The sequence below is a fragment of the Aedes albopictus genome, chromosome 2 (genome assembly GCF_035046485.1).
Source record: "Aedes albopictus strain Foshan chromosome 2, AalbF5, whole genome shotgun sequence".
Classification (NCBI taxonomy): domain Eukaryota; kingdom Metazoa; phylum Arthropoda; class Insecta; order Diptera; family Culicidae; genus Aedes; species Aedes albopictus.
The window spans coordinates 391,405,163-391,432,747 of NC_085137.1; the positions used below are offsets into that span (position 1 = coordinate 391,405,163).

At 38.7% G+C, this 27,585-nt stretch overlaps 1 protein-coding gene and 1 long non-coding RNA gene across 3 annotated transcripts in view; both read right to left on the reverse strand.

The window, feature by feature from the left end:
- The window catches only part of LOC109404941 (nuclear hormone receptor FTZ-F1), a 560,226-nt gene that overhangs the window by 223,216 nt on the left and 309,425 nt on the right, over window positions 1-27,585 (reverse strand). The window contains exons 2-3 of one of the 2 annotated variants that reach the window (XM_029879077.2): window positions 22,506-22,565; window positions 22,200-22,412 (exon numbers count right to left, since the gene is read on the reverse strand). In XM_029879077.2, the coding sequence (XP_029734937.1) occupies window positions 22,200-22,412; window positions 22,506-22,565 (273 nt within the window). Of the gene's footprint in view, window positions 1-22,199; window positions 22,566-27,585 lie in introns of both variants that reach the window. The other variant, XM_062853208.1, reaches the window with a different exon arrangement.
- On the reverse strand, window positions 13,782-18,846 carry LOC134288407 (uncharacterized). Its single transcript, XR_009997944.1, has 2 exons — window positions 16,523-18,846; window positions 13,782-16,471 (listed from the first exon to the last, which is right to left on the reverse strand). It is a non-coding gene; the product is annotated as an uncharacterized LOC134288407 (long non-coding RNA).

The following is a 27,585-nucleotide window of genomic DNA, read 5'->3' on the forward strand; positions in this document are numbered from 1 at the left end:
AATTTTCTAGAAATTGTTTAGACAAATTGAACCAGTATTTACGTTAAAATACAAAATATAAATTCGTGTAAAATTGCCTGCATACACTAGCGTGACTCAAAATACCACATGTCAAAAAGTTCGATGGGCCCCCTTCTCATTTGTGTGTGTGTGTGTGTATTCCTTCTAACCCCCACTGTCCGGCAGTGGTATTATGGAAGTAAGTTGTCTGCAATGCCGATTTTGTTGCTATTTGCAAGCAGCTTAAGTCCGGGAGTTAGAGGATGATAGCTCTATTGCAGTTCCAGTGACCCATTTCAGAATGGCTGGAGAGACACGTCCATTCAGAAGCCACTTTCACTTACAATAAGCCCCGCATGTCTGTATTACTGTTATCAGTTGGATAATCGTAATACACACAAACTTCCTGGTTTAAAGCCACATCCTTTAAACCTGGCGCGTATTTAGTTCATTGCGTTTATTTATTTGTTTGTAGTAGTAATTGTTTCGATCTCACCATTTTTCCGCGTAATCCATAGCCGGTATTCTGTCATCCTTCCGTTTGTCCATTTTTCCTATCCTTTCGTTTGTTTCTGCTATGTTCTTTTCATTTTCTGTCTCCATTGTTTCGTAATTTCCTATAAGTTTAGAGTAGAGAGAAATAGGGAGAGAGACATCCTGTGAGTAGATATACTGTTGATTTCTAGTTATTATAATAACAGGACAGAACACTTAATGTATGTAAAATAAAATGCACGTTTTTTTTTTAGTTTTTTATTTAATTATGGTTAATATGTGTATAAGGATATGTTTAGTTCTTTTGGTTATATTATATTTATTTTTCTAGAATATAATACACATTTTTATTTTGTTTTCGGCGTATACACCTATCCTGCATTGTGTATGTCGTGAATCACGAATTCCTGGTGGGTTTACTTGGGGCCTTAATATGATTGTCAGATCGGGTTCAAACGTATCCTGTCTTCTGTCCATTAATGCTTTTGGAGTAGGCGTGCCGTATCAGACGGTGTTGCACATATTGAGCGTTGTGTTTGTTGGGCAATTACTGCACGACGTTGCCAATGGATAGGAACCTGAGATTAACATGAAAAGGAAAATTTGATATTTGATGTGGATTTGTCATAGTGTATGTGAGTCATTCTATTGTTGTTGTTTTTTTTTCGTTTTTGGTTTATACACTATAATATAATAATACCTTACCTCATCTTCTTCCACGTTTCCAGTTCATGGTAATATGATCCCCTTCCTAATCCGACGCTGCCCGAGCAATTCCCTTGAACACCATGCTGTTACATTATCCATTTCTTGCCTCGTCTACAACACCTTGGTCCAAGGTTCCGCTCAAACAGTCCCAACCCACCCCACAATTAACAACACCCTCGTCACCCGCACCTCAGCCACCCTCCAATCCCCCCACACCCCAACCATCAACCCCCCTCCCTCCCTCATACCTCTGCCCCTTTCCCTCTTGCACCTCAAAACCCTCCCCCCTACACCCCAACAGCTCCCCCCCCCCCGTATCAACAGAGGAACCCCTATCCCACCATACAAAAACCCAACCCACCATCCCAATCCCGTACTCCTTCGACATTTCCGCATTTCGCCAAATTTTCCCAAATCTTATTAATCTTCTACGCCTGATTCTGATTCTTCCTCGCTTCCTGGTGTTCTATATATCTCCTCCGCTTGTTTTTTTAGCTTCAGTTTATCTTTCACAATTTTATTCCAATCTTCTTCTGTAACATTTGGTAGTCTATCTTTGTCTTCCCTAACTGCATTCTTCCATGTTTTAGCTGGTCTTCCTATTTTTTTCTTTTTGCAACTCATTTTTTCTGCTATTTTTAATGGGTGCCCATCTGGCCTTCTCTGTATGTGACCCCAATAACTTATCCTCATTACACTTATCTTTTTAACTGCTGTTTTTCCATTTAATAGTTTTGATACCGTTAATCTTCCTTTTGGTTTTTCCCTGCAATACTTGACCATTTCCTTCAATATTTGCATTTCGTGCCTGGTTACTGATTTCCTATTTCGTTTTACTAATGTAGCTGTTTTCATACCGTAAGTGATTGCTGGAGAGATAACTGTCTTATACATTAATTTTGCTAGGCTCCATGTCGGCTTGTATCTTCTCAAAAATTCAATCATTGTTTTGCTACTCCCTATTGCTAATTTACACCTATTTCTTGTTGTCTGTGGTCTATTCAACGTATCAGATAAATATGCACCCAAGTATTTCATATGATCTACGACGTCATATTCTTCTCCGTTTAATTTAACAACTTTTGGGATATTCCTATCTGACATTGGTTCTCTGATCATGATTTGGCTTTTATTATTATTTATTTCCAATCCTATTCTATCCAATTCTATTTTCAGTATTCTTACAATATCTTCTATCTCTGCTAACGTTTCTGCTATTATTAGAATGTCATCTGCAAATACTAAGATTACTGGTAATTTATTATTATTCGGCTCTAATAGATTTACTCTTGGATACTTTCGCTTTACTTCCCTCAATACATCTTGCATGACTAATGTGAATATATATGGTGACAATGGACATCCTTGTTTAATCCCCTTTGTTTTTATCTTTTCCTCTGTACGAATTCCTTCCCATAATATACACGTTTTTTCTGCATGAAGTGCTTGCATTATTCTATTTATAACATGACTTGGAACTGACAATTTTTTAAGAACTTTAGGAACTGATGTTAAATTTACATTGTCGAATGCTTTTCTTAAGTCTATTGATGCTACTATTGACGTTTTGCCACCGTTCCACCTCTCCTCTAGACATCTCCTAGCGAAAAATATTTGGTCGTCTGTTGATCTATCTTTAGTGAATGCTGCTTGGTGATAGCCTGGATCTCCCGCATATTCCCTAAGTCTCTGTAAAAGCCATTTAGCGTATACTTTATATCCTAAGTTACATAAACTTATTCTCCTATAATCATTTGTCTCTTTTGGGTTTCTACACTTTGGTATTGGTATTTGGATCGATTGCTTCCATTGTTCAGGAATATTATTGGTTTCCCATACCTTCCGGATTATGCTATACAATTCCTCTAATGTTTCTTCATTTGCATACTTGATGAACTCGTTTCTTATTCCATCCTGACCTGCTGCTTTTCCATTTGCTAATCCTTTAATTATATCTTTTATTTCATCTCTACTTGGCCCTTCTGTTATGCTTTCTTTATCAATTTCGATGTCAGTTGGAACTCCTTCGGATAATTTCAATTCCTCAACCCATTTTCTCATCGGAATATTTGGCTTCTTCGGCGTTTTGCTCTTCATGAATTTTTTTAAGAATCTATATGATCTTTTTATTCTTTCCCCTACCTCATAGTCCTGTAGTTCATTATAAAATTTGAAAACTTCTTTTTCATTGTGCTCTTTTACTTTGATTGCATATTCCTGTCTTCTTATATTTATATTTTGTCGGTACCATTCTGTTCCTATTCCTCTTTCTTTAGCTAATCTCATCTGTTTCCTAGCATTCATAAGATTCGTCAAAGCTCTTTTCCTATTCGGTGTTAATGGCGTTTTTGTTTCCTGTAGTACTTTTCTCGCACTTGTGATAACTTTTTTTGTGAATTTTGCATATGCTTCAGTGGTATCTAAATTGGATATTTCTATTGTCTTGTGTTTTCTTAGCTCTTCTGCATACGTTTTGTTCCTTTCCTCGTACTGTAGGGCGTTTGGTTCTAATATTTTTCTTGCCAGCTTCTGTTTTTTAACTTCTTGTTTTTGTTCTGTATATATTCCTATTTTAATTAATTTGTGATCATTCTGAATTGCTGTCCATGCTGCTCTAACAAATTTTGTCTTTATCACTGATTCTTGTGCTATGACTACATGATCGATTTGAGATTCTCTATTTCCGTTAGACCATGTGACTAGTAGTGACTCATCAAATCTCATTGAAATAACGTTCATTTTGTGTAACCTCAAAAAGTTTTTCATGTATTCCCCATTTTCATTAGTGTATGTGTGTCCTATGTATTTTCCTAATCTTAAAATGTCTTCTTCATCTGAATCCTCTTTACCTATTTGTGAATTGAAGTCACCCAAAATAATGGTTCTGTTCTTCCTAGGATGTCCATTTACAACTGATCCTAACTGTGCATAAAATGAACTTGCATTTGTGTTTGGTGCATGTACGTTTACTATTAACCAGTCTTCAGCTTGTTCTTTGTGTTCCATAATAGCTGACATAATATTCTTATCAATATCTCTTACTTCTCTTATTCCTACTTTACCGTCTTTTCTTGTTAGAATTGCTAATCCTCGCATGTTATTTGTGTTCCTCCTATCTGACATAATCCAATCATAGTGCGGAGTACTAACTCTACTTCCTTGAACATTCGCTTCTTGTAGTACTGCTATGTCTATATTAGCTAGATGAAGTTCTTCATCAATTTCTGTTCTCTTCCTGTTTTGGCAACATCCTCTTACATTTAATGATCCAATATATATTTCCTCCTTATAACTTCGTCCTTCTCCTTCCTTAAAATTATCCTGCCTTGGAGTTTTCTGAAGATTCTCACAATTTTCAATTCGTTCTTTAATTTTCCCTTTTGATGTAACAATTTCCACGCTATCTATCTGTTGCTTATTCCTTCTTATGCTGCAAAACAGTTGTATTTTCCCTATTACAATATTTTCTCCTGTTCCTGTTGGTTTGTATTTGTCCACGCTCCTTTCTTCATTAAAAACTATTACCTCTTTCTTCCAAAAATCTGCTATAAATTGCCATAGTGCTTTCCCTGGTTTTTTTAAATTTTCTCTAACTGCTTTCTCTGCATATTTCCAAATATCTTCTAGTAACGCTTTCGGTAATTCCTTGAAGATTTCTAGCTCTGGAGATATCCCGCTTAATTGGTGACTAACCGACCACAAATAGCTTTCTTCACCCTCTACTATTACTTTTATTTTCAGTCGAAGCTTTCCTGCACTCACCCATTTTGTCTTATTAATGATATTGATTGCTTCATTTTCTATGATTTGCATTTTTTCAAATTCCGGTTCCACTTCTCTGTATGTTAACTCCTCTGTTTCACTGCATTCCTGATCCAGTATGTTTATTAGGGTATTATCTGCTTGCTTCTCAATGTTTCTTATTTCCCCATATCCCTTCACCTCATTCGCCTGTACCTCATCTCTCCTGTCTTTAGCTTGTTGTTCCTTGTTTGTTCCCCTGTCTATCGTTTTAACGCGATTCTCCTTTTCTTGATTTCGTTCAACTACCTCTTGATTTGCATGAATATTACCAGGTTGTTTCTTGTATACTTCCTTGTTCATATTATTGTGCATTGACTCCATTGCTTTATGTCTTTCTTGATCAACATTTTCCCTATGTCTGGTCCATTGTACCTCCTTTTCCTTAGTCACTAGTTGTTCTTCGCTTCCTTGTTCGATATTTTTGCTCTTTTCATTAACATGGTCCTTATTTCTCCTTCCTACTCTGCACTCTTTGCTTTCTTTCTCAGACTCTTCCCGCTCTTCGTTCTTTCGATCCTTCCTTTCTTCTATCATTCGTAATCCCATGATTCCTCTTTTTATACTTCCCATTTTTTTGTTCATCTGTGTCTTCTTTCCTTCCCCTACTTCCACTAACCCTTGTGTGACATTTTCTCTCCCCTCGCCAAGTTGTGTCTCCTTTTCTCCCCTTATTCCTAGTTCCCTGCTTCCTTGTTCATCAGTGCTTCTCTCTTCGTTCAATTGCGTCTGATTTTCTCTAACTTCTTCTAGCTCCATGGTTCCCTGTTCAGTATTATCGTTCTCCGCGAGCAGCTGTTCTTGTTTTCCCTTCTCCAATCCCAGGGCTACTCCTCCTTGTACAACCTTCCTCATCTCTACGTTCATTTGTTCCTTAACTCCTCTCACTACTTCTAGGTCCCCGCTTCCTTGCTCAATATTGTCTCTCTCTACACTCAACTGGTCCTTATTTCTCATCTCCAATATTAGATCTCCGCTTTCTTGTACCACATTTTTCCTTACTTTACTCATTTGCGCTCTATCACCACCCACTATTTCCATCTCTACTCTTCCTTGTTCACTGCGCTTCAATTCGTCCTTCAGTTGTGCCTTGCTTCTCGATTCTACTCCTAGGTCTGCGCTTCCATTTCTTGCCTTCCCCCTATCTTCATTTCCCTGTACCGTCTGTCCTCCTCCTGGTCCTAATTCTACGCTATCGTAGTGGTTGATTCCGTTGAAATATATTTCAATGGTTTTACACCTCCCATTACCGTGAACCAATTCCAACGGTTGGTAGTGTGGATTGTAAATCCTGATGTTAGCACCAACAATCTCTTTTATCGCCATTAGTGCTTCTCCGCCAGCCCATGTTCCGCATTTTGCCAGATTTCGTAGATGTTGGTCGATTTTCTCGTCCAGTTGCGTGTCTGAGAGATTGGACGTGGTTACATTTGACGAGGTGATGATCTCGGCTAGTATTACGTCCCTCATCTCTGTCTTGTGCGACATCAGGTAATCCACCGTTCTTCTTCGCAGCCTCATAGCTTCGTTGAAGAATTGCGAATCGAAACACTTCCTCCCTGACAACTGCTGAACCACCGCGTAGAACAAGCAGTTACCATCACCTGGTACTTCCACTGTTTTTATCCGCACGTCTTGAAGCTCCATTTTTCCAGTAGACAGTTTCACTCACTTCACTATTTGTTGCACTTTTTTTTGAGCTAGGATTTGCCACTTTTCACTCGTTTTATCACCTTTTTATCTCAACACCACTTTTGACAGCCGTTCTTGACAGACGATCGACAGGTTATGAGAATTTTACGCCTTGATTTTTGCGCGTTATTTCCAGATTCGCGCTTTTTTTACTTTTTTTTTTAAGTAATAAAACAGGGTTGCCGATTATACCACATCTGCATTTGTACTTACCAAGAGAGGTCTTCGTATAACAACTAAGTCTAACTTACGTGGTGTCCTCATTATTTCTGTTGTTCACAGTGAAGCAAATTCTCCTTATCATTTCATTTTCAAGACATCATTTGGGTATGTATCCGATTGCCAAACTTTTAGTAATTTTAGTTTAGTTTATTTTAAATATTCCCAAATCTTAGTGATTGGCAGCACTGTCAGTGCGCCAATCAAGTCTCTAGTAAGATTGCATCGTCCGTAACTTAGCATCTCGCAAAGACCCCATGATTGTCTCTCAGAGCATCCGACGCCCTGCTTGTATTGGTACTAACAAGCTGTTACTGAATTGTATTAGTTCTTCCATTCTCCACTCTTGATCTCACACATATCTTCACCAGACTTGACTTTTTCCCCTCCTCTTCCCCATGGTTCCTTGCTTAACTATCGACTATCCCCCACTATAAAAGTTCCATTCCGACTTGTCTACTCTCCCCCTGTATTGAGAAAAAAAGAAATATTACGACCTAGTAAAACGTCCTCGATAAACACCAGTGGTGGTATTCCCGAAATGCCGCGCATAGCCATACTCCACTTTACCCCTAAGTGAAAAATATTCACTGCATCACTATTACTCACTCATTCTTTATCCGTTCCCTCAAGCCTCTCTCCCACCAACCCCCCACCGTACACCGCATGATCTAGTTGTAGCTGCGCGATTCATCAACCTAAGCGCTGCAACAGATAGCAGAAAACAGAGAGCAAGAGAAATGTTGCCAGTAGAACTTCGTGCACCCCGCATTGTTTTAAGAGTAATCGACGTCCGTTCCCATCATACCCACACACGCCTCCTACCTCGCTCCATCCAAACATACTCACGCTTCTCGGTTCGGCAATTTTCAATCCCCTTGTAGTGGCGTACTTACCGTTTCACTAATGAAGTTGCGCTTGTTTGTGTGAATGAGTCGTCATGGCTGGTGCTTACCCTCTGCCGCCAGACCCACGGAGTGTGGTTCTAACGTCTCACTCCGGCTCACTGCACTCTTACCTTCTACCAGCGTCGCTTTCTCTTACCGTTCCAACAGCGCTCCACCTGCCCACCCCATCAGCCAAGCCATCCGTTGTGGGGGAGAATTATGCTATGGAAATGCCGTCGCTCCTGTTTCGACAGCATATCCATACAGCCCACTGCTTCCCCGACTGCTCTTCACTCGATAACGGTGCACTTTTCGGACTTTCCAAAAAATTCTTTTTCTTTATTTTTCAAACCCACAACACGGCGCTCACTTTCCCAACATGATTCGTACACCGCACTTGTTCACCCTCTCACACTCACTGCTACTGTTGTGTATTAGTAGTACACACTCCACCGTTGCCCAACCGAGTTGACACTACTACCACTGACAAGAAAATTTTCGCCGCTGATCCGCTGTAATGGCCGCTGATTTCCAGAATAAAATCGTAATTAATCGCCCTCCAAGGGCTCCCACCTCCGATCCTAAACATTTCAATTTCAATTTTCGTAGAACTTTACACTCCTCCGGCGGCCAAACTAATAATTATTTTATAATTCACACACTTTTTCTCGCATTAATTCCCGACACGATAAAACCGCAGCAGGTGGCATTGCCAGCGTTGCCAGAACTCTGGTAATTCTTCTGCACTTCTGCACACCGAAAATCGCCCCAAAATCGGCGGCCCCATCCCGCACGGATAACGGAACCCGCTCCGGAAGGCACTGCGGTACGCGAATCGCGACGGAAACTACCCTTTCGACGGTGACACGCTATTCAATTTCGCGGAACGAAAACCGAGACAACGAACGACGACTACGACGATGACGGAAAACACACGCACGGCAATGAGGTACAGATATCTGTATCTCCTCGATGGGCCCCCTTCTCATTTCGTTCTATAATACGCCACAATGCTCTGGTCAAATTTTCAGCTAAATCCGTTAATATTTGGGCGGTGCTAAACTCATTTTAAGTTTGTATGGGAGTTTATATGGGAAAACATCATTTTTTGCATTTTTCTTGTGAGGGGCACTATTTTTACTTAAATCGCATAACCGATTTTATAGAATTATAGTTTTACATGTGCTGAAAGGCGCAGTATCATAACGTCCGAGGCCATAAAGTCCCAGGACTTTATGGCGCATTTTTCCGGGGCATAACGTCCGAACTTGCAGATACGCCACGAAGTCCAAGGAAAGAAGGCACATAGGATATTATGACGCATCCAAATTTTTGGACGCTATTTCGCAAAAAAAACGCGACTTAATGTCCGGGACTGTATGGCCTCGGACGTTGTGACCCGGCCCCTGCTGAAAAGCTTTGTAGAAGACCGCAAAGTTATCCGAAGCTTGTAAGAAAAGATATTGCATGCAGACCATCTGGTGGTGCTTATCATTTAAGGAATAACATTAGCAATAAAATCTCGTTGAATGGGAACGTACTGTCTAGGCCATAGCTTTTTTCGCAAGCGTCTGATCGTGTTGCGGTCTTCGACAAAGTTTTTCGGCATATCCTAGGCTATATTTCTATAGGATTGATAACATGGTTTAAGAAACAATAGAACCCCTCAAGAGAAAAATGCAAAAAACGATGTTTTCCCATATAAACTCCCATGCAAACTTCAAATGAGTTTAGCACCGCCCAAATGTTAACGGATTGAGCTGAAAATTTGACCAGAGCATCGTGACGTCTTATAGAATGAAATGAGAAGGGGGCCCATCGAACTTTTTGACATGTGGTTTATCCATACTAGCTTGAGCCACCCTAACATTATCTACTTTTTTTTCTTGAAGCAACCAAATGCAATAGGTAGAACGAAAATCAACATGGAACGAGCTCAACAATTTGATATAAGGCTATCTGACGTTTGATCACCTTTCTCTGTTTCGCTCCCGAGGAGGATAGGTTTGTAAAAAAATATAAGAAAAAAAAATTAATAATTAAAAAAAGCATTTCCCCCACATCCGCACAAAATCGGAAAATTCCTGGAACTTTGTCCGGCGGCAACGACGGCACCATATGTGCACTTTACTTTCAAAATTCCGTCCTAAAACTCGACGAAGACTACGACGACAACCAACAACGCCGCGAATTCCTCAACACTTGAGGACAGTCCTACATCCGCACCGCAACCAGCTGACGACGTTTTAGCCAAATTTCGGCCCCGGTATGCGTGCGCCGCCGTGCCTGCCTGTCTTCGAGAGTTGCGCGCAAAGAGAAAGGTCCTGACTAAGCTAGAGAGACTCCAGTCAGTTAGCGTGGTGAGGTGGCAGTCAGCCGGGGCAGCGGCACCAACGACAAGATAGATTGCCTTGCCAAAAATGTTTTCGTCCAAAAGTCACCGTCGCCACGTCGTCTTTCATCTTTCATCTTTCTGTGGTGCAGTCGACTGCGTTCCACTGAAAATTTTAACGGCTAGTCAGTGCTAGTTAGTCACTTTGTCAGGGTTTCATTCCCGCATTTTGGCAATCCATTCACTGCTAGGTTGGCTGATCCCCGAAACCGAATATGTGTAGCTGTAGAGCCTTTAACGACGGTGCAGGTTTTTGCTGTTGTCTGTGTGCTGGCTTAACACCGAACAAAGCCGGAGAGGAGATTACGGCGATAGACGAGCCTTATTCAATCGCTCTTACTTCATCATCGCCGGTTTGTGTTGTGAGGTGGTGCCAGGTTAAAGGCTACCATACCGATCGTACCATAGGTGTGGATTATGTAGATTGAGCCGAAATGTCACGGGAATTTAGTAAGTAGGTTATATGGTAAGTGTGTTGATTCATTTCTGTCAATCTTTTTCTGTTATAAGTATTGAATGGATTTGAATTTCTCAGATAAAAATTTCTACTAATCAAAAAGGATTGAAAAGGGGGAACTTTCGTAGTTTCTCTTGTAGTTGTGAAATTAACGAATAAGGAATTTGTGGTCTATTGATTACCGCTACAGATTTGTATACGTGTCTTCGATTCACTCCCTGTTTTGCTTTCTTAATATCAGAAACAATGGAAAAAAAAAACACAAACTAAGTTCTGTATTGCTATTATCCTTCCGTACGATCAACATCCACATGAACCTACGCAGATGCGGTTGATCCAACTCGATCCCCACATAGACCCGCGTTCAAGCATAGCAGGCTCCATTGTTGCCTTAAGTAGGAGGTCACCAGCACTTACTCACTAAGGATTTCTAAAAATTCTAGTAGATATCATACAGGGACTGACTGGGTTTTACGGAAACTTGGTGTTTTTTCGGCTTTCAGTCACAGAAAAAGCGTTGATTGTTTCAAATCATTGCCTACGTTTCGATCCTGTGGTTGGGAGCCCTGATGAAGATCTCAACCACAGGATCGAAACGTAGGCAATGATTTGAAACAATCAACGCTTTTTCTGTGACTGAAAGCCGAAAAAACATCAAGTTTCTAGTAGATATCTATTGATAGATAAATTTATTGCCTTTTACCGGCTACACCAGTCGGCTGGTATGCCTGAAATAGACGAAAAAATTCAAATTTCAAAGACACGGTGTGTGTTCAATTGACAAATTGAGAGACAAATTTGTGAAAAAAAATACCACTTGGTTTGGTGGGATTCGAACCTACGACTCCGTATCGCTAGTCCGTCGCTTTAACCAACTAAGCCACAGAATTAGTAACGATTCTGCGGAATAGAAAGTCAAACTCGGTTCAAAGCACCGCCCTAATCTACGTGAAGGATGTTCAACCAATAGCTTATCATTCTCTTCAGCAGCCATTTGTAGTGCACTATCCAAAACATTTAATGTAACATATAAGCATACTGTGCCGGACAAAACAATAAGACCACCGGTCATATTTCATACAAAACGGCTAACACGAGTAGAAGTAAAAATCAAAACAATATCATCATTTGATATTCCCCAGTGAAGTACTCAAGATCATAATTAGCTATTGGTTTGTTTGACATAAGAGATAAAAGATCAAAAATTAGTATGGGGAAGAACATAATAATATCTCATATTGATATTATAAGATCAGACTAATATCTGGGGAGATCTGGGATATCATAAAATGATCTGACAGATAAATTAGAGTTAAAAAAAATGGCTGCGGCCAGAATCGAGCTCATGACCTTGTGATTTATGAGCAGTGAAATTACCACTGCACTACGATTCATATCTGAAAATAGGAGATAACAAGAGCATCAAGTTCTACGTTTTCCAAGGTATTTGCGACTCATGGTAGCTGTGTTGGTTTGGTCCCGCCATGTTGTAGATGAAAGTTGCGTGTGAAAGAACTGATTTTGATCTTGAATAGTAGTTTTCAGATCTTACAATTTTCGGATGCTATAGATGAATGTGTGAAAGAACTGATTTTGATCTTAAGCTGTATTTTTCAGATTAGCTCATTTTAGAAGCACAACCTGAGAATAGGTATATGAAAAACTTGTGCGGCTAGACCAGTTCTAAAAGAAAGTCACATAAAAACCGCTCTTTTTCGAATGTTCAAGGTACAGGGTGCGGCAGGAAAAAATGCGAAAAGTTCAAGGCACTATTACACGCTAAATATGGGATATATATGACTATTTTTTCATGACAGTGTATCAGTCAATGTCTATATTCTAGCACTGCAAAATAAAAATGAACATATTTGACGTTTAACATGTGATAATGTAAGCCTAATAAGCGGGTATCAATAAACTGCGCGCCCAATGGTCATTGAACAAAATGACTATAACAGTAAAAAAAAACTAGCTTAAATTTGATGAACAACCAGACCACACTGATCCAGAGCCATGTAATTTCACATCCTAGATGAAATAAGTACATACAGTGATAGACATTCGTTTAGCCGAGGCTAAAAAAATTTCAAAAATGTGTCAGGAAACTCATACAAAAGATTTCATGATAAAACTTTTTTATCGTAGTGATAGTATATCTAGTACTGTTTTATAAAAATGTGATACATCACACTTACATATACACTGAAACAAAAACGAGGGTAAAAACCCTTCAAATGTCATTTTTTGCCTAGACATTCGTTTAGCCGAATTGTACAATTTTTAGAATTCCATTATAAAAAACTATCAAATTTCGAAAAATATCCAACAAAGTCATTTTGTATGGTGATCTGCATTATAGATCGACTTGTAAATCATGAATTAGATCGTTTTTGGAAGTGTTGCCATATTAATTTTGCATGCATCTCATATAAATATGTCATAATATTTTAAATGTTTCTCAATTGAGATTTGATGTAGTTATTTTTATCGGAAGTGTTTCAAAAGAATCAAATGAAAGTTTGATGACCAAAGCAGGTTGAAATTTTGCGAAAAACAACGTTTTTAAAAGAAAAAATAACACAAACCATCAAAAAATCACGTATTTAAGTATTGTTTTGATGAAATATTATGGTTTCACTTGCATAAATCACAGCGTTTACTACTATTACGTCTTCTAATAGCTCCCAATATCTTCTAGACTGTATTATGGCTGAAATAATATACATTGGACGGCTCATATTTCGAGAAATGGCACCGAAAGTATTCAAATTTCTAGCATGAACTACTTGTTTCATAATTTAGACATTCTTTTCAAATAAATCATGTTAAAAATGAATGTGGTTCACAACTAAGACTCATTTATAATATATTTCTTCAGAGTGAATGAAATAAGCCAATTATTTAACCAAATCTTGCATTTTTGTATGAGCATCTGCTTTTGAATAAACAGGGTACACAAAATCTGACACTTCTTGCAGTTCTTTCACTTTGCAGTCTTCTAACTCATTTAGTAATGGTAGTATCAAACAGGTATACTCCACAGGCATTAGGGCACGTATTTCTTTCAATGCAGAACTATTTATTTTAGCTTTTATCAATCCCATTTTAAAGTTTAACCAACCAAAAACCAATATACTTATTTTTTTCATGACATTTTATGCAATAATTTGAACATTTCTGACAATAATTCTGTGCCATATTTTCAAAACTGCTAATCTAGCTTACGTTTGAGTGTTTACAGAAATCAGTTTTCTTAAATAAATTTGTTTATCGTCGCTTCTCCTTATCGGGACATTTTTTATAATATTTCTCTGAATTTCACAAATAAATAAACTTTTACGGTCAAATATCTTGCTAACACGTCATAAACTAAATGCCTTGGAGTATATTCTCGAAATATACTCTGCAAAAAATCTATTGAAAACCAATTTTTCATTTACCTCGGCTAAACGAATGTCTAGGCAAAAAATGAAATTTGAAGGGTTTTTACCCTCGGTTTTGTTTCAGTGTATATGTAAGTTTAATGTATCACATTTTTATAAAACTGTACTAGATATACTATTACTACGATAAAAAAGTTTTATCATAAAATCTTTTGTATGAGTTTCCTGACACTTTTTTTGTTCTCGGCTAAACGAATGTCTATCACTGTATATTTGATTATATTGTAGAGAAAATTAAAAGGTTTGTTTTATCAGATACGAAATTTAGCGACACGTGTACTTTTCTACGGTTTGAAAATTCTCAATGTCTTCAGCTTCAGGTGTCGCCCTGTAAAAGTTAGTGACCAAAATGGTAAATTTTTTAATTAACTTTTCAGAAAACTAGCCTATTGGAGATCATGGAACGTTGAAACATAGATTGGTTAACGTCAAATGGGCGAAAACGAGGTTTGAAGTTGAAAAACACTTTCGCATTTTTTCCTGCCGCATACTGTAAATGTCACGGACTACCTTCGAAAAATGCCAATTGTATATCATTGGCATTTTTAGAAAATAGTCCGTTACATTTATCTTAAATATTCGAAATGATCGGTTTTCCCGTGACTTTCTTGTAGAACTGGTCTAGTCGAACAAGTGTTTCCTATGCCATATTCTCAGGTTGAGCTTCTAAAATGAGCTGGATGTGGTTGAATTTTGATATGTCGAAATGACATTTTCAACACTGACTAAAAGTTGTCTAAGACATCCTACATTTCTTCTTTTCAGGAATTCTTCCCAAAGGCTCTCCAAGGGCACTATCAGGAAAAAAATCCATAAAATTACTTTCAAAAATATTTTTCTATAAAATTTACTCCAGAACTACCTCAAAACCTTCTAACCTACACCTCAACCTCGTTTTACGCTCATCTTTTGCTGAGCGAGAAAAACATCTGATCAACAAGATGATGAGAAAGCTTTGACATTTTTATGATTTGAAATATAAAAATGTCAAGTTTTCTTGTCTTGGTGTTAGATTTTTTTTTCGTTTAGCCAACGATGGACGTAAAACAGGACGGGGTGTACCTCAAAACGATTCTGCAAGACACTCTTCCAGGGCAATTCAAAGGCTAAGGACTAAGCAAAATTCCCGAAATGTAGTGTATGGATTTCAATGAGATTTCTTCGCTTCTGCCAGGAAGGTACTGAAGAGATTTGCCACAATATATTTGACACATTTCCCTGGTAGAAATACCTCGATAAGTTTCACCCACAATTATGTCTGTTATGTTTAAGATACACCTTCCACCAATGTACTTTTGTTTCACTTAGGAATTATTCTGAAAATGAATCCAGAGGAGTCATTTCTAAAAATTTTATTAAAAAATTTCATAAAATGTTTTTTAAAACGATCCCAAAGATGGCCATCTGCAGCAGCAGGAGTGTGCATGATTGAAATACCTGTAGTATTGCTGTTGACATTTTTTTAGGTCGTCTGACGGAAAACACTTCAAGGGTTTTCCAAGGAATTTCGTCAAAAATTCGTCCAGGACTGCTACCAATTTCTTTGTGAATACAATCAGAATTGTTCAAACATATTGTAACCTAATTTTCACGGAATTTTGAATTAAGGCGAAACTGGAAGCATTTCCTCATTTTTTTGGTTTTTTATTTTTTTTTATTAAAAAACGAAGCAATAATTTCAAAATTGGATTCCGTGCACATCACGGCATCTTCTGAAATTTTTGGGGTGAAGAATGTTTTCCATTTTTGCAGAAACCATTTTTTTGTGAAATTTTGTTTAAAATTGGTTTTTGCACAAACGAAAAAAAATCCACCAGAAGAAAAAAATCAAGAGATACCTTGATCCATTCCCTGCATGTGCACGAAAACCGATTTCGAAAATATTGCTTCGTTATTTTGTAAAAAATCAAAAACCAAAAAATGAGGAAATGTATCCAGTATCGCCATAAACTTCCAATCTTTAAAGTTCACTGAATTTTCCAGCTTCTGGCATTTTTTCTCGAAAACAATCCTAGAGATGTTCACTTTTGAACATATTATTAAAATGATGAATATCTTTTAGGATTTATTTGAATCATAGGAGTAATTTCGTGGCAAATAAAAAGTCTTGAAGGAATCTACGGGAAACTTCTGGCAAACTCATACAATAAATGCCGTGTGAAATCCGTGGGTGCGGAATGCCCAGACAGCATTTCTATTGAACGCTCTAGGTATATTTTTGATGTGGAATTCTTAGAGTAAGTTTTTTTTTGCACAATCTAAAAAAACCACTAGAATTTTTAAAGTATTTGTTAGTGACATTTTCGGAAAAATGTTCGCTACTTGTTCTGGTTTCTCTGACAAAAGTCCTAAGTAAAATCATGAAGGAATTCCTTAACTTTCACGAGGTTATTCCTTACGAAACATTCGGGGTAATTCTAGGAAATACCGTTTGAGCAACTTCTAATCATCCGCTCGCATTCCTGGATGAATTTTAAGAGAATTTCAAGGTGAAATCCTAATTTTGACGCAATCTTAGCTGGATTTCCTGTCAATTTCTTGGCTTCTCGGATAGGACGGCTACGCAGTCTTAATGAATCAAAACGGACACTTTGGATGGAAATCGGATGTAACGGCTACGCAATCGAAACGTCCGGTTAGATAACAACCCGGTTTGATTCATTAAGACTGCGAAGTCGTAAAAATCCGATTTGCACAGAATACAGTCAATTCTCCCATCAGTTCCTTAGCTTCTTGAGAGTTTTTTTTTATTTTTCTTCTGAATTCCAAGAGAAACTGGAAAAATTCCGGCCAAGAATATCATTCAAAAATATTCGTATAATCTCGGGATTTCTTAGAAAGAAACTATGATTGAATTCCCACATGAATGCTTTTTCTCGACGGAGTTCTCTGCGGTGTAGCTGAATGCATTTTTCATGAAATTTCTGTTGGAATCCCTAGAGAAGCTCTCTGTGATGTATTTGTGGAAATTATACTTTGTTGAATCCTTAGAGTAATGCTTGAAGTAACCATTGGAAGAGTTCTGTTATTAATTTACGGATTAATAAAATTGCAGAGTTTCTGAGAAATGTATTTGTTTTGTCTTAATAGAAACAGATTAAACCCATTGAGCATGTCTGGAGGGATCTGTACGTGCATTAAAAGATCAATCCTTGAAGTTATTCAGTTTTCCACGAAGAATCCACTATGGAACCCTTGAGGAAAACCTTACAGTACCTAATCCTCAAACCATGTCCGGTGGATGTCCGGTAAAGCCTTTTTTGTAGACTTCCTAAGAAATTGTAATTGTAAACCGTTATTTGCTCGTTTAAGTTGTATGATATAGACTAGATCCTGCAGGTACCAAAAACACCTTTAGGAGCAGCAGAAATATTCATCTTCACTTTCAAGAATAGGTGAATAATGTTTTATGTGATTTCGCATTTTTCAATATAGCTGATTTCATAGCTGCAGTTTGCAGATCAGTCAGTTGGACTGGTAAAGTTCCCTAATTGTTCCCCTATTTTTAGGTTTTTGCAGAGATGCCAGATATACATATTTTTAAGCATTCGTATAGGTTGCGTTTTGTATCTAATGCAGGTTTTTGGGCAGTTGTTTACATTTGTATGGGATACAAATTTTTCAAAAAGTCGCACCGATTTTACTAAAAATATCTGGCATCCCTGTACCGGAATAGTTAGATATTTTCTATATTGAACAGAATCATTTAATTGTTATAAAGGAAGAAAATCTTGAAAGTATTTTCATGTCAAAATTCCTAATGAAATATTCAGCTTTCTGAAAGAAGAAACGCTGAAAAGATGGAAGAGATCTTGAAAGAACTTTTCTGTAAAATTCTTCAGATATATTTTTGGGCATTTCACTAGGGATCATCCCAGTATTTCAAAGAGAGAGAAAACAATCCCGGAAATCGGATTGTACCATTCAAAATGAGGGCTGGGAAAATCTAGATAGCTCCGCAAAAATGTCTCTTGCAGATCCAATGTTTCTTCCTAACAGGAATTCGTTCAGAAAGTCTTCCATAGGTTTTACCAGAAAGACTGGTTTACAAAAAACAGGACGCAGTGGAAAAAGTACCCAACAGGTAAAAAAAATACCAGAAATAAGTCAGCAGAACTAAGAAAAAAATGTTGAAAATTTCAGGAATTCTACAAGTCTAGGGACTCAGGTATCAGTAGGTCGGATCCAGAGTCACGTTCTCCTTCATTTGGGAAATTTGTGTCATCAGTCTAGGGACTAATCCAACGGGAAAAGTTTAGAGGAGTAAACTTCCACACGTTTCTTCATGGATTTAACTAAGAATTCTGCTGAAAAAATATTCCAAAAATCTGCTAAAACTTTCTTTAAATATTCCACCAGAATGCTTGTAGAAGTTTTACTAGAATTTTGCCTATAATTTCCCCCAAAGTACTCTTACTTCTATAATTCTCCCTAGAATGGCGCTGAAAGCTTTTATTTTCAGAAGTACTGTCATTAAGTCAGTAGAAACCATCTCCAGACAGTTTTTTTTTCCTAGGAATTCCGTTAGACATTCTTCAAAACAATCCCCTGACAGCATTGGAAATTAATTGTGCGGGTTTCCATTTTGAAGTGAATAGACGGAAAACACTTTAAAGGAACAACAATCTAACAGAAATACTATCTTCAAGATTGTCTAGCCGCCAGAAAAAATCACAAAGATTTCCCAATTAATACCTTTGGCAGTCCTTCGGACCTTTTTTTTTTTCAAGAAAAATTATACCAAATTTTTACGAAAAGTAATTCTAAAAATGCGATCAATGATTTATCATTTTTTGGATTTTTTTTATTAAGTAACGGCGATATAATTTAAAATTCGGTTTCCATGCACATTTACAGGAAGGATCAAAGTATCATCTGATTTTTCCCTGGTGGATAATGTTTTCATTTTTTTTTTCAGAAACAATGTTAAAAAAATAAAAAAAAATGTTTTTGGAAAACTAACAAAAAAAACCAGCTGACACCCTGAGCCTTGCTCTAAATGTAAATGAAAACCGATTTGAAAAAAAAAATTGCTTCGTTATTCAATAAAAAATTAAAAAAAAAAAACGAAAAATGAGAAAGTACATCTAGTTTCGCCATTAGTAAAAAGAGAAAAAAATATCAGAAATACTATCAATTAGTCCGCACGAGTCCTCTCCAGGAATTATTTAAGAATTGGAGGGCATAGATGTTCCTCAAAACGGAGATTTTTTGGCAGTTTAAGAAATGTTTGAATTTTTTAAAACGATAAGACGTTTCGAAAGCTGAACGAAGAATGCTGTTAGAAATCCTGATTCAGGATTAATCCTAGAACTGCTCATGATAAGTGTCTTCATGGAAACCTAAAACAAGTACTGGGGTATCAGTTATCAATTGCAATTAAAAGATTCGATAATCTGAAATATTTTGGATAATTTTTAGTTTTTCATATAACCGAAAATCAGATTTTCATTTTGGGGTAACTTTGATAATGCCCTAAAAACACATCAAATCTCAAAAAATAATCACAGATTGAAATCTTAGGAGTATTAACATGATGAGAGAAGGCTTGTGGAATATTTTAGATAGATTTTTTATAGCAAAACATTGATTTTTTACTAAATTCTACATATAAAAATGAGTTTATGGAGTATTGAGTGCAAAACACAATAAATTTAGCTATCAAAAATCATTATCTTTGTAATAATAAATGCTTAACGGTACATAAACATATGATTACATGCTGTTCATGGTTAGTTTTCTTTTTTTGGGAAGTTTTTTAATGTTTTCTTAACAAATTTTGAACAACGCACATTTATCTACATGAAATTACAAGGGCGATACTTTTAGGCGTTTATCAATGTATGGAAGCTAATATCCCAATTTACAAAATTGCTTCCATTTCGTACAAACACACTTCGTTAAGAGATTCAAGGCCAGATTTGGAATCTACTATGATGAATCTATCGAGAATAAGAGTCCTTTCATTGAAAAAATAGTTGTAACGAAGTCGTATAGCAGATTGTTTGAAGGGGTTGATTAATGACAAAAATATCAACAATTTTTATTTTTTGTCCAAAAAGTTGTATATAAACTAGATTTTATTGAAAATTCGTCTAAGATGAACTTTCATATATATAGAATTGATTTACGTTTACCTTTTTCTTAACAGGCTGAAGGAATCATAGTTATAAGATGAATTACACAATGCCTGCCGCACTATCAAAGTTACCCGCATTATCAAAGATACCCCGTTTTACGGTACTCAAATTTGGTATGGGAGCTACTTCCGTTACACAAAATGACTTAAAGCCTTAATGGAATTCTCAAAACTACCAACAAGTGAATGACAGTTGTTCTATTTTCCTCAGGGATTCACTAACTCTCAAATTTATCTGATCAAGAAGAACAAACCTCGAAATTCTATCATGAAATTTACTTGAAAAGGGGCATCTAATTTGAATATCAAATTGCCGAAATCAATGTTTTTTGGAGAACAGATGAAAAGTGAGATTACGAAACGCGGATGATTTGTCGAAAAACATTCTTTGTTGGACCCTAAGAAAATAGATCTCCAGGCTTCGAAAGGAGACAAACAATGAAACTTTTTTTTTTAATGTAGTTGATGGTGAATTTTATGGGAGAATCTTTTGGAGCAATCTCGAGAAATTGGTCACGAAGTTTTTGAAAAATAGTCCCTGTTTACATTCTTTAGAGGAAATCTTCCAGAAGTTAATTGTAGGGTGGCTCCTTCATGAAACCCTTTGAAACTCTTTCACGCAATCTCCAGGTATCCCCGAAGAAAAGCTCAAAGAAACAAGTTTATAAGAACGCCTAATATACTCCTGTTGAAACCCCTGAAAAAAACTCTCTTCCAAATAAGGGTTACAACCAAGAATAAATTTCTAGAAAAAGGGGGCTTCTTCAAGAGAAGAAATGAAGGAAAAATGCATCTTTATGAGATTTCTGGTTCAATTGCTAGAGGATACACCATAAAAATCTCATAAAAATGTAAAGTATAATCTCATTATTTTTGGAAGTTTCTAGTAAATGGTCCATGTTAAATGTGTTAAGCAGTTCTAGTGGAATCCTCGGAAAGTTCTAATAAGAGGCAATCGGGTGGAATTTCTGAAGGAAAACTCCGGGATTATAATTAGAATTCTCCGTATGAACTCCTACTAAGATCCCCAATGCAAATTCTTTATGGAATCTCTGGAAATACTTTTTGATGAATCTCCGAAACATCCTTTCTTGAAGAAACGATTGAAATATTGCTCTGAATCAATCAATTCTAGAAAAATTACCAGTTAGATATGGGCGTTTCTAAACGTTTTTGAACGCTTTTGCACTGAAGCTCAAGTTCAGTACATTCGATTACCGAAACAGTTTTGCTGTTCTGATCTCGTTGAAAAAGTACCGATCAGGTATTTCAGAAGTAAGTGTGTGACCGAGAGAAATAATTTATCGTTTATCTTTAAGAAGCGTTGTATTAACGTTTACGTAATCAAAAGTGAAAAGAAATGCTAGAGCACTTGCATGATCACGTGGTGAACGAAGTGCCAAGGATATTGCCACTTCTGGCGTAAGATTTCTTGTTCAGCGTTCAGTGATGTCACCATTTCTTCGTCGCAGGACAGAAAACCGAGCCCGAGAACCTCACGAGGCCGCTCCAGTTAGATTTCGTTCAACCGCGCAAGTTTGCTCAACTTTTACACCATACGCCGATAACAGTAAGACATCTGGATACACCAAGTCATTGCCAGGTGAGAAGTTTGACTGGAGCGGTGGTACATCACTTCTTGATCTTGATGTTCAGCACATATTGAAATAGTGAAAGCTAGGCCCACGCACCTTTTAGTTTGAAGGGTTTTTAACCACAGGTGTCAGTCAGTATCCACTGTTCTAATTTATTACGTTCTATTCCAAAAAGTTCTATTGCAGTGTTTCACGTGGCAGAACAAGAATGTAAAATCTCATCCTTCTATGTTTAATAATACAATACCAAAGCGTCGACGCATAGGCATCGAACGTTGTTTACCCTGGTGAAACCCAAATCAAAGTCCAAAGTCCGCCCTTCCCGTAAATTCAGTAAACAGTAAAAGGATGAAAATAAGCATCGCACTCACCTTCTAGCTTCATGCCGACCTCGAGACACTTCTGGAAGCGACAGTACGGGCAGCGCTTGCGCTGGGTCTTGTCGATGTGGCACTGCCGCTCGGCGACGCAGGTGTAGACCTTCTTGTTCTGGACGGTGCGCTTGAAGAAGCCCTTGCACGATTCGCACGTCAGCAGTCCGTAGTGGTAGCCTGAAACTTTGTCACCGCACACCGGGCACAGTTCTTCAATGAAATATTTAAAATCAGTTTGATCGCATTGGATGGCGGATACAACATTAAGGTTATTGAGACTGGTCGGCTCAATGGCGGTAGTACCTGACGGGGGGATCGCGAGATAGTTCGACTGCGTTTGGGAGATGTTGTCGTGGTAGCCACCTGCGGAGAACATGTAAGGGGAATCGAAGTTGTAGAGGGAGTAGCTGTTGGCCGCGGCCTGGGCTGCTGCGGCGGCGGCCGAAGCCTGGGACTGCAGGCCCTGTTGCTGCCCCTGCTGCTGGGAGCCGACCATGGACGTCCCGGTGGCGCCGGACTGGCTGTGATGATGATTGTTGTTGCTATTGCTGGAGTTGTTGTTGTTGTGCGACGGGATTGGTGATTGTGACGTAAGGCTTATCGCAGTGGTGTTGTTGTTGTTGATGCTGCTGCTGTTGTTGTTGTTGTTGTTCAGGTGTCCGACGACGGCCCCGAGGAGGTTGCCGGCAGAGGCCGAAACTCCGGTGGACATGCCGCCGTAGCCGCCGTACTGCGGCGGTGGCATGGACTGGCCGCCGGACATGCTGTTGCTGTTGCTGCCCTGGCTGGACAGCGACAGGAGCTGTGTCGCAGTGTTGCCAGCTCCGCCGTGCGGCGGCGGGCTGGTCGAGTCGTTGATCATCGAGTACTGCGACATGTTCAGCGACATAAACACTGCCGAATTCTGGTGATCCATGTCTAATAACATTTCTTCGCACTTTTTATGTTTTACTTTGTTTGTTGGTCGGTGTTGTTTTCTTGTTTGAACTTTTGAGATTTTGATTTGTATGCTCTTTTTTGTATTGTGCACTGAAACACACGATCTACTTCTATCGAGGACGGATTCTTACTTTTTTATTTGTTTCTCGGTTTGCCAATTGGGTTTCTTCAGGAAGATTTCGTGCGTTTATTTTTCTTACACTTATCACACACACAGAGGGATCCACGCGTTGTTGCTTTCTATAGTGTTAAGGCGCTACCACTATATAAATTTCTTAATAGTATAAAAAAAACTATCAATTTTCCACTTATGCCTCTAAAAATGACCATACACCCTTACTTAACAGTAGATTCGACTTATCCGCTAGTTAACACACAATCACAAATTCGTAGCTCTTGCCTCCCTCCGGATCCTTTTTGTGTTGGAATTCGGGGGGGTTGGTGGTTGTTTTGCACTTGGGTTTAGTTTTGCGTTGTTTCTTCGCTTCTTCAGATTTTCCTCTCCTTACTCAAATAGCCGCCGCCAGTTTACACTTTGTGCCACTTTGAACTTTTCGTTTGCTGTGTTTTATTGCGTATTTTACTCGCTGTAACACCAACTCACTTATTTTTAACGGTTGATGTAGCTTTTTGCTGTTGTTGTTGTTGGTTCTAACTAGAAAATCTGTTTTGCGGATCTTCAGGCTACTTTTCACACTACTCTTCTTGTTTTTTTACTATTAAGATATTTGTTACTTGTGAAAACTTATCTTCCTGTGTCAAACACCGATGATCGCAGCGTCGTTGTGGACCTTTGGACATTCGTGTTGATCACGCACGGTAACGGCGGTATGCGTAGACGTTGGGCGATTCTTGAGTTTGCAGAAACTGCTCCATCGATGGGACATTTTTCCAGTATTCCACACACTTGAGAGCTTCCTGGTTTTTGAACTGTTGTTTTTTTGTAATCCTGGTTTGAAATCAGTATGTTAGGTCATTTTTCTTTTCTCTAGAAACACTTTTTATATCACACACTTATCAGAGTAATCCAGCTGCCTGCGAAGTGGTAGAGATAAATCCGTGGACGAGACGACTGCGTGAGCAGGATCTGTTCTGTTTAGCACCAGTTTTCAACGCGGGGTTCTTGCATTCAATCGGAAACTCTTCAGAAGAATTTCAAACCTCACTATCACATCATAAGCTTTTTTTGAACGAGTTTGGGGGTTTTCCAGCACTTGGGGTATTTGATGGTTGTGAGAAGCACTTGGTAACTTTTCTTCCTCTCGGGGTGTCGATTGGTAACTTTAATCCGAGTTTGGGGAGGACACTCGAAACAGCTCGGTTGAATCCTGGACGAATCTCCCGAAAATAAAAATCGGGACGCAACTGAATTGCATTTGAATCACTCGCTTTTGTGCGTAACTCCGCGCGTATTGAATCTTCCTGGGAAGTTCTTGAACACACTTCTGTTGGCATAGAACACCAACAACGACACGGTTCGACGAGGTGCGCGCGCGCTCTTCCCACGGTACTGGCTGTAGCTAGACTGCGTGTGCAACTACTGCTCTTCGACTACGCGCGCGTTCCGTTCTTCTTCTGCTGCTTGCGGTACGATCAGCGGACAGCGACGAGAATTACGACTTACGGCAAACATGGGCTACGATATACTAACTGCAACTACTTGACAAAATAATAATATAAAATCCGCTTTTTCGAGAATCCGTCCGAAAACATCGGCGACTGTTTTTCGTGTGGCCGCGCTCCGGTTGTCTTGCCCATTGCACGCCTGGCGCTGGCTGTCTTCTACGACTTCGGCTCTTTTTTCGTCGTTTTCGCTTTCGGTCGGCTCTCCTTCTCACGAGTTCCTCTCAAGCGCTAGATACCTACGCCGCGCGCGTGGGGAAGAGAGAACGCACGCGGTCGGTCGGGTGAGTTACCATCGAACGAACAACGACGCCGTACGGCTGGGCAGGCAGACGTGCTGCTGTGTGCGCCGCGCGGCGGCGGCGGTGCATTTGACACAGATCGGGGAATCAAGAGCGGCAATAACATCATCATCATCAGCAGCGGCAGCAGCAGCAGTGGCACAAAAAAGTATGACACACTCTCGCTCTCATTGGCCCACTTTTTGGGGCTCGCGTCCGCGTCGTCGTCGTCGGCGTTGTTCGTGCACGCAAACACTCACACAGTGACGGTAGCCTGAATTCTCACGCCTCACCACTGTCAGACATCGACGACGAATCGTGTGCGGTGTGTTGAAAATGCGGTGCGTGAGGGTGGGGGAGCCCGATATGATGATGATGGGCGTTTGTTCGACGAGTGGTGATCGAAATTTTAGATCTAGAAGGTCAATCGAAGTTTTAGACAGTCAATCCTTGCTTGCGCGGTTCTTAATGGGGTGTTCTAATGTTTTACATTTGCTATATTTTTGGTTACTTTTAGCTTAATCGTATTTAAAACATGATTGATAAGCATATTCACAAACATGTATAATCTAAGAAGTAGCTCTTATAACTAAGTACATCCTACATACTGAAATACTTTAACAAATCTGTTATATGAATATTACAATCTTTATCTTACAAAATGTTTATAAAACAATAGGATTGTCGGTATCTTTGTTTGTTGGCCATTCCCTAAGCACGTTGCAAAGCAAAACAAATAAAACCTGTGGTAAAAAGTTCTAATAAAAATGGTAAAAGTAACAGTGAAACCAATAGGACGCAATCGGTGAAGTACTAGAACTGTAGTAATGAGCTGAATTTTTGTGTGGTGAGAAGGTAAAATATCCGTTTCTGCGAGGAAGTCGTGCAAAAGGCGTGGGTATTATGTTTCCTTGTCTAATTTGATGCTATTTGAGCAAAACATTGGAAAACTATGTTGTTGTTTTCCCCATTTCTTCTCTTTTCAACAGCACAGCTCTTCAAAATTTGCCCAAACAGTATCAAATTGGGCAAGAAATCCTGATATCCGCGCATTTTACCCTTCTTACACCCATAAGAAGGGTATAAATATCGCTCGAAAAACCGACTTTCGATCCGAGGCCCGGAGGGCCGAGTCTCATATACCAATGAACTCAGCTCGACGAACTGAGCAAATGTCTGTATGTGTGTGTGTGTGTGTGTGTGTGTGTGTGTGTGTGTGTGTGTGTGTGTGTGTGTGTGTGTGTGTGTGTGTGTGTGTGTGTGTGTGTGTGTGTGTGTGTGTGTGTGTGTGTGTGTGTGTGTGTGTGTGTGTGTGTGTGTGTGTGTGTGTGTGTGTGTGTGTGTGTGTGTGTGTGTGTGTGTGTGTGTGTGTGTGTGTGTGTGTGTGTGTGTGTGTGTGTGTGTGTGTGTGTGTGTGTGTGTGTGTGTGTGTGTGTGTGTGTGTGTGTGTGTGTGTGTGTGTGTGTGTGTGTGTGTGTGTGTGTGTGTGTATGTGCGTTACAAAAAAAAAGTCACGCACGTTTCTCAGCCGTCTGTCAACCGATTTGAGTTCTCTTGGAAGCAAATGAAAGCTACTACATCCTAGTAGAACGCTATTGAATTTTTTTTCGATTGGACGTTTGGTTACCGAGATATCTCTTGAAGAGTACTTATGAGTCGTACTTCTAAACTTTTTAAGATTTTTGACCAAGTGTATCATAATAAATATTTCGACCGTTTGTCAATCGATTTGGGTTCTCTTGGCACCAAATGAAAGCTACTACATCCTAGTAGATCGCCCAGAAATTTTATTTCGATTGGACATTTGGTTACAGAGATATCTTTCGAAGAGTACTTCGGATTTATACACTGAACCTTTTCAGATTCTTGACCAAAAGTATCATAATAAATATCTTAGCCGTCTGTCAACCGATTTCGGTTATCCTGGCACCAAATGAAAGCTACAACATTCTAGTAGAACCCTATACAATTTCATTAGGATTGGACATTTGCTTACCGAGATATGTTTCAAAGAGTACTTGGGAGTAATACAGGTTAACTTTTTGAGATTTTTGACCAAGGGTACCATAATAAATATCTCAGCCGTCTGTCAACCGATTTGGGTTCTCTAAGCACCAAACGAAAGCTACAATATCCTTGTATAAGGCCCTGAAATTCCGATTCGACATTTGATTACTGAGATATCTTACGAAGAGTATTTCAATAAATTCTTTTGTTTTACCCTTCTTACACCCATAATGTTAAATGAAAGCTTTAAATTTATATATTGTGGGAAAAAAGCAAGAACCAGACATCCAAAATAACTAGCTAATGCCAAAACTGATTAACTTAGTAGATATATCATTTTTGTTCTTTTTACGCCATAACCATGAATACCAAGTACTTCGGAGCTGAGACGAGACTCGCGAAGAGGAAAAAAAGCAACATCAAGTGCAGCCCAACTGAGCTGTCAGTTGTAGCCCGTTTGATTACGTTACCTAAAACGAGGAAAGTATTGCTATCCGAGATAAATTCTGAAGCCAAAATTCACTCCGAGCAGC